At 40.5% G+C, this 8,331-nt stretch overlaps 1 protein-coding gene across 1 annotated transcript in view; it reads right to left on the bottom strand.

Annotated features, from left to right (window-relative positions):
- FAM120C (family with sequence similarity 120C) overlaps positions 1-8,331 on the bottom strand; it is a 106,465-nt gene that overhangs the window by 97,669 nt on the left and 465 nt on the right. The window contains exon 2 of the mRNA XM_008589943.1: positions 8,052-8,296. Coding sequence (XP_008588165.1) covers positions 8,052-8,296 — 245 coding nt within the window. The remainder of the gene's footprint in view (positions 1-8,051; positions 8,297-8,331) is intronic.

Here is an 8,331-nt window from a genome sequence, read left to right as displayed (position 1 = left end):
GGGGGGGGGGGAGGGGAGGGGGGGGGGGGGGAGAGAGAGAGAGAGAGAGAGAGAGAGAGAGAGAGAGAGAGAGCGAGTGCACAAATAAGATGGAAGTCACAGTTTTTAAATAACCTAATCTTGGAAGTTATAGCTCATCACTTTTGTTATAGTCTACTCATTAGAAGCAAGTCACTAAGTCCAGCCCACACATGGAGGGGGGAGGGGACAGGAGGATATTATACAAGGGTGTGAATACCAGGAGGTGGAAATCATTGGGAGCCACTGTAGATGTCTAGAATGAATGACAAGTGGCATATGGTTACTGTGCCAGGGAGACACCATGGAATGGTGGAGACACCAATAGATGAAGATCATGTGGCTCACCAAAATGGGGCAACCAATATTGCCAGAGGATCTATTTCAAGAGTAGTTGGAAAGTCAGACTTTTTTGAAACATTTCACAATTTTTAAAAGTTGGCAACAAATTCAAATTTGTGTTCTTTTAATGCAAGTTAAATGACAGCAGGAAATGAAAATCTTTCAGCTCATTCAACTAGATAATACCTTAATATTCAGTCCAAATGCATTACTTGATATCAGATTCCTGTGAACACTATTATCAATGAAAATAAATGAAGTTTTTTCAAAAAAAAAAAAAAAGAAAAAGAAAGAAACATGGGCCAATGCAAAAATACATGCATGGGCCACATGTGGCCTATGGGCTGCCAGTTTGCCATCTTTGCCATAACTTTTGCAATTTCCTGTGTGGTATAGATGAAAGGGCAAGGGTTTTGGTGTCTGGTATGCAAATCCTGGTTCTGTCACTTCTACTGGTTATGTCCTTGGGCCAGAGAAATGATCCTCGGGGATCGTGCTGTGTTTTCTTACTTGTCTCCCCTGCTAGACTATGAGCTCCGGGAGGGGTGGAGTACCATGCTTTGTACCCCTGACCTCAACACTCCTCTCACTTCCCTACTTCACTTTTCTCCACAGCACTTACTATGCCACCTAAAAATATTACGTACTCTGTTGTTTATCCTGTTTATTGTCTGTCCTCCCCATTACAATATAAGCTTCATGAGGTCAGAAATCTGTTTTACTCACTGCTGTATCCTCACAATCTTGAACTCTGCCTGGCATACAGTAAGAGCCAGGGGAACAAATAAATGTGGTTGAATAAATAAACACCATTGTTCATAGTACTTACCACAGCATCTGGCACACAGTAGGTGCTCAAAAAAGGTTAAGTGAACCAAAAGCCATTTATTGCCTTGATAAGAAAAATGTGATGAAGTAAGGCTAATAAATGGTAGGCAGATCATAAAGGACCCTGCATGCCACGCCATGCTAAGCTTAAAGCAAGAGGGTGAGATGATTAATGTCCAACCTATTTGACACACAAGATATTTTGGGCAAAGTAATAGTAGCTGGCATTTATATGCCACTTACTATGTGCCATGTAATATCCTAAGCACTTCACTTATATTAAATCATTTAACTCTCACAACAAAGTCTGTGAGAAAGAGCCACAGAGAAGTTAACTTGCCCAAGGTTACATAACAAGTAGGTAAGAGAGCAGATATATAAACCCAGGCAATCTGACTCCAAAGTCTGTGCTGTCAGCCATTATGCTACACAAACTAAATAGAAGAAAAAGCGTTCTGGAAAAAGTTATTAAAATACAACTATAAAAAAATGCAACTATACTGTTTTTGAGATGAAGGATCTTGGTGTCAAATATATTTATGTTCAAATCTTGGTCCAACCACATTCTAGCAGTGCAACCTTGGGCCAGTTACTATGCAGAGCCCGTTTATATTTTAGCTATAAAAAAATGGAGATTAATACCTATCCTGAAGGGTGGTTATGAGGATTAAGTGACATAATAGATGTAAGTATGTAAGGTACCCAGTCCATGTGGTAGCTATTATTACTACTGCAAAGGGAATACACTCTATAAGCACATTGCTAAGCAGCTACAAAACTTACTTCTGTATAACAGGAGTTTGGCAATTTAATTTGTAATCTGAGTTGATTTACATGGAATTAACATATAACATTATGAAACAACTGTTCTAAATTCTTCCTTATCTGACCTTTAAAGCCCTCTAAGTCAGTCAATCAACCAATCTTTCTTTCTGTAACCATTATTGCATATGTCAAGTCCTAGAGCAAATCCCTCTTGGAACTCATTTACGAGAGAATTATAATGTGATATGAAAATACTATGAGAGAGAAAAAACATGAGTTAAGAGTACTCTGGTAGCACAAGGAAAGGCATCACTCACCTTAGCTGGCAGAAGCTGGCTGGGAAAGATTTCACAGTGGTAACTTTCAACCAGGAATAAGTAGGAATTTGCTTGGCAAGGGTGAGGGTAACATAAGAAAAGTACTATGTGAGAGGACATGGTTTGTCTAGAAAACTAAAAACGTTCAGAATGGTTGGGACAGGCATGGGTGGAGGTGAGCACCAGGTAGGTCTGGAGAGAGTTTAGGATCAGACTGGGAAAGGCACTGTCTGCCATGCTAAGAAGTTTGGACTTGGAAGGGTAGGTAAAAAGTATCCAGTGGGCATCTTTGGGCATAAACAGAGTCAACTTTGGTTTTTAGGATAGCAGCAATGTGGCAGATGGAGTTCAGATAAGAAATTATGGTGTAAGTGCTGGCCAGTTAGCTCAGCTGGTTAAGAGTGTGTTGCTGATAACACCGAGGTCCAGGGTTTGATCCCTGTAACAGCCAGCAGCCAAAAAGAAAAAAATATGGTGGCCTAAACTAAGGCAACAGGGGTGGAAACAAAGAAGTGGCTGGACTAAGGAGAATTTTTGAGGTACAACTGAAAGGATTTGATGATCAAGTGGATGTGGGAAGTAACAGGAGAGTGAAAAACGAGGACTCCACGGTTTCTGGCTTGAAATGGATGAAAGACACCATTCATAGAAAAAGGATACCGGAAGTGGAACAAGTTTTGGGGAAAGATAATGAGTTCCATCTTGGATATTTTTAAATTTAAGTGACCTATATATAAGACATCAAGTAGTAGAAAGCTAAAAAGATGTGTTGAAAGCTCTTGAGACAGGTAGGGGGTAGAGAGAGAGCTCTAGGAATCATCAGAATATAGTTAATACTTAAAGCCATAATAACGGATGAGATTGCTCAGGAAATGAATGTAGGAAAAGAATATGACCGGGACAGAAGCCTTGAGAGCACCAACATTTAAGGAAGCAGGCTTAGGAGGAGGAATAAGGAAAGGAGATTAAATTTGAGATTTATAAGGAGAATCAGAACTGAGGAGGATTATGGAATCCAAGGAAATCAGATACAAAGTGGTAATAGTCTAGAGAATGGGAATTAATAGTCTTTTTTAAGAATAACAGACAAAAGAGAAGAAAGAGGATAAGGATAATGGCTTAAGGGAATTACAAACTAAAGGGAAAGTTTTTGTTTTTTAAAGCGTATTTGTGCATGCTGTAAGTGAAATAAACCAGAGGGAGAGACTGAAAATGTAGAAAAGAAAGGGACTGCTACTTGTGAATTCCTATATCACTGCAGGACTCACTGACTTGGCACTTAGCTTACATATATGCCTTGTATTGGCAGTATTGTACATTTAGCAATACTGGCACAAACTAAATGCCCAATAAATCTACTTATTGTTTTTCTTCATGAATCTATGCATATTATCTAGCCAATTCAAGTGTACAGTCTTACACAAGAATGTACAAAAAGAAGGAAACAGTATAGTGGGATTGTTGAAAAAGACTTTGAGCAATACAAACCTAGAACAAGGATTTTTTTTTTCTTTTTTGTTTTTGGCAGCTGGCCAGTATGGAGATCTGAACCCTTGACCTTGGTGTTAAAACACCACACTCTAACCAGCTCAGCTAACCGGCCAGCCTTAGAACAAGGATTTTTATCCGCAACTTACTAGTGCCCAGATCAAAGTAAAATCATTTTCTCTCTCTGCAGCTCACTTACTCAACTTGTAAAATGGTGAGAATACCATGCATCCTGCAAGCTTGTAAGGATTAAACAAAATATTTAAAAAGCACTTTATATACAACTTACTGCTCAAGAAGTAGCAGTAATTTACTATTATGATTATTTTTCCTATCACTAGAGCACCAAGAATAGTCATTGACTTTTTAGGATATCTATGACTGAGGGTAAGTAAAGAATCAGTAGGCATAGCAGCCATTGCTGTATTATGTTCTAGAGAACCATAGCACAAAATGACATCAGCTTTTGGGCAGACTTCTCAAAGTCTGGTTATTCATGTACCACCAACATGATTTCTGCCACATCCAAGTGCCACAACTTAATATTTTTCTTTAAATCGAGTCATTTTTCTTTAATTGACCCTATTCTAAAAAATAGCTGCGAAATGATAGGTTTAATGGGCTATCTTTTTTCCTAATTTACATTAACCATTAAAATAAAGCATCCATCCCCTTAATCACCCTACAATCACCTCCTGAATCACGGTGTAAAACTGCTTTAGGTTGCTCTACTTCTGAGATTTTTAGGAAGAGATCAGGCAAGCAATTTGTGGGTTTACTTAATTTTCCTGCTACTCGTGATTACCATTTACAAAGGTTTGCAGAACATATAAATGAAATCAAACAAATGACAAAATGCACCCCAACAATATACACTGATTCTTTTCACAGGAAGTCCTAAATTGTCTAAAGCTAAACAGACAACTCAGCAATTTTTTATCTATTATTTCATCTTTCCACCTCTACTTTCTCTATCACAAGTAAAAATGAGACTGGGAATAAAGGCCCATCTTGTGGTTCAGCCTGAAGAACAAAACCAAAGAGGGGAGAAATACAGCAGTGGGTTTTGTTCTGAAGCACTAACATTCAGACCAAAGAAATGGTAGGCATGCAGATTATCGAAGTGAAAAACTGCCACCTTCAAAATAGAACACTCCTCTGAAAAGGCAAACCACAATCAGTTATTAATCAATACCTTTCCAGTCTGTGCTACAATCCAGGAAGTTCTTCATCACTCCAAAAACAACAACAAAGTCACTGACCAGAACCAGAACTTCACTCATTGATAACACCAACAGACACTGCACATATGCAATTTTGGAGCTGGTCTTAAATCCATTATATTAAGAGTCACACTATACACTTTAAAAAAGTTACTCCTACAATCCATTCTCTTAGGATCATTGACCTATTCATTTAGGGGAAAAAAATGTATCCTACACCCAAAATATACAAGACATTATGTAGAATATGAAAAAATCAGAGTTTGTTTATAATTTAACATAGGGAATGAGATTTCCATATTCCCCTAATGGAGGTTTTAAGGACTCAAAAAGACTGCTGAGAATTTCCCCCCTCCCAATATTTTATTATGAAAAACGTCAAACATATGGCAGAACTGAAATAATTTTACAGTGAACATTCGAACACCCACCACTGAGACTCTTTTTTTGGGGCAGCTGAATGGTAAGGTAAGGTAACATCTTGACCTTAGTGTTATCAGCACCACTCTCTACCCAGTGAGCTAACCAGCCAGCCCTCTATCATTTTTATTGTACTTGATTTATCACATACCCCTCCATGTATCCAATCTATCTTATTTTTTGATAAACTGCTGGAATTTTTAAAATGAGACTGTGTGATGAAGTATGACAAGAATATATTTAGGGCTGATTCTCAAAAATTTTGACTGATGGGGTGTATATGAACAAAAAAGTCTGGAAACCACAAACCCATACACAGTGTTCAACTCTCCTGCCACCTTCCAATCAAAATCCATTCAGAGGCCATAACTGGCCATTTTAGGTCTCCACACCCTTGGCCACTATCTGAACTATCCTCAGCCCTCTTCATGGCTCAGCACCAATCTGTGAAGTCTCTCCCAATTTTCACTCCCTCACCCAGGATTAACCATGCCCCCAATAGGGGCCACATTTTTCATCACTTGCAATTAGCACACAGTATCTGCAATTTTGTTTTCAGTCTGTCTTTTTTACTAAACCCTGACCTCCTTGAGGGAGAGAATCCCCTTATTTACCTCTGAATCTTTAGCAACCAGCATAGCATTTAGCCTACAGCAAACACTCAATAAAGGAGTAATATAAATGAATGACCTGAACCTGTCTTTACCCAGAAGCCAGGGAAGAGTTTATGGAGTATGAAAATTATATAATTATAGTGGCACTTTATATTCATCTTAGAGCACTGTTGTTAAGAGCATGAGCTCTGGAGCCAAACTGCATGGGCACAAATCCCAGAATCCCAGCTCTGCCACTTATAGTTAGGTGACTTTGGGCAAGTTTCTAAACCTCTTGTGCCTCAGTTTCCTCATTTGGAAAACAGGGATAATACTGCTTCACAGGTTATTGTGAAGATCAAATGAGGTAAAAAAAATTTTTTAAAAGCACATAGATTAGCACCTGGAACACAGTAAATGTTCCATCAATGTAGTCACTACTGCCAGCAACCAGGTAAAAAGACAGTTAGGTAAAAGTCTTTACAACTTGGGTGGTAGCTGTGAAAACAAAGTGGAAAGAATTGCCATGAATGAAGAATCTACTTTAAAATGTTCAGTCAGAGAGTAAGCAAATGGGTGTCTGTTATATTACTTTTTCTACTTTGTATGTTTGAGATCACTCATGATTAGATTTTTACTAAGAACAGCTATAATCTATCAAGCCTAAGCAGAGATTTGATGCTGGGCACTAGAAATCTAGCATGACTAGACTCTAACCACAAGCTCGATGACCTCTACAAGCTTCTCTATGTAGGTCTTTCGGTCTCTCAGCTGAGATTCCTTTCCTCCTCACTACTCCGCCTGGCACCACTTCTTTAGTTTTGTGATTCTCACAATCCCATCCTGTCTAACTGTGAGGACATCCCCAAGAAACTTGGTTGGCGAACGGGTTTGCGGTTTCATCCTACCCACCCTGTACTTTTCTTTTTCTTCTTCCTGCCCACCGCCTTTACTTCTCAAGCCTTGCTATTCCTTACACGTAGGAACTTGAAACCTAAAAGTATGGGAAAGCAACCAAGCAACAGCAGCGGTGCCAAGACCTGGGGATGCTGCCAAGCTGTTCCCCAAGCCCCATATGCAGTAACCCAACTATGACCCAACTAAATGCAAACTAGACTAAACTGCAACTGGGGTCTCACACACTTTATATTCCTTTTTGCTTCTGCTCATTTTCTTCCTCCCACTTAAAACAACCTACTCCCAAACCCATGACCCATTCTATTTCAACCCATTCTTCAAAGACCCGAGATGAGGTCCAACTTCTTCAGGGAAGCCTCCCCTGACCATTTTAGTCCACGGATATCCTCCCCGCCCCCCAACACACAACAGGTACTGTACTTACCGTCTGTACCATAAAGCACAGTCACATATACATTTATACAGTTAAATAAGTGTTTCATGTGTATATATTTGATATTCCAAGGGCAGGAACCGTGTGTCACATGTCTTTCAAACCCATTACTCTCGGTGGGTTAATACTTGTTGAACACTGACTAAATCAGTGGGTTTTTGTTTGTTTAGGCTAAGGCAGAAGGAGGTAGAAGCATGTTGAAATGAAAAAAGGCTGAATGGACAGATGTGTAAAAAAGAAGCACTGGGTTAAAATGGAAAAAAAAAACGTATTAGAAAGGTGTTGTACGGACATCTACTGAATTGGTTTTTTGTGAGGCTGGAAAAATATAGAAGAGAGATGTCTAGTGGAAAAAGCAGAGAAAAGGCATTTCAGCTCTAGGCAGAAGACAGCAGTAGAAAGGTGAGGCTACAAAACAAATTGACTAAATTCTGCTAAAACCTAGAGATAGGCCAATTGGATAAGTGAAAAAGGGAGCTTTTGGGACGACATGGGTAGAGATCTGGTCATGTAGGTGAGCGAATCGCAGGGGGTGGTACGAAAGGGGGATAGAGGGATAAAATGGTCGAGTAGTTAGGCAGGTAGTTTAGCTAATCGAGCGGGGGAGTGGGGAGATGGGAGGTAGGTAAGCGGGTGGGTGGTTAGGTATTTAGTTGGGAGGGAATAGGTGTGGGGCGTGTTATTTAAGATCCGGCCCCTCCCTCACCTTGACCCGGAAGCGGATGAGTGCTAGCCTCACGCAGTGGCTCAGGCAGGCCGGGGGCAGGAACCAGGCCCGTGGTGGAGGGGTGCCCTTGTTGCCCACGTGTCCCACGATCAGTTGCGCTGTCTGCCGTTCGGCCTGGCACCGACGGCCCCACTCGGCCAGCCGATCCTTGCCCAGGCCCCCTGGAAACATGACCACCAGCTCCAGGCCGTCGCCGCCGGGATAGGCACAGGCCTGGCAAAGCGCTGACAAGTAGCCCAGCATGGCGTTCCATTGGCCG

The sequence above is a fragment of the Galeopterus variegatus genome, unplaced genomic scaffold (assembly GCF_000696425.1).
Source record: "Galeopterus variegatus unplaced genomic scaffold, G_variegatus-3.0.2 Scaffold5771, whole genome shotgun sequence".
In the NCBI taxonomy this organism is placed as follows: domain Eukaryota; kingdom Metazoa; phylum Chordata; class Mammalia; order Dermoptera; family Cynocephalidae; genus Galeopterus; species Galeopterus variegatus.
This window is presented reverse-complemented; position numbering and strand designations above follow the sequence as displayed.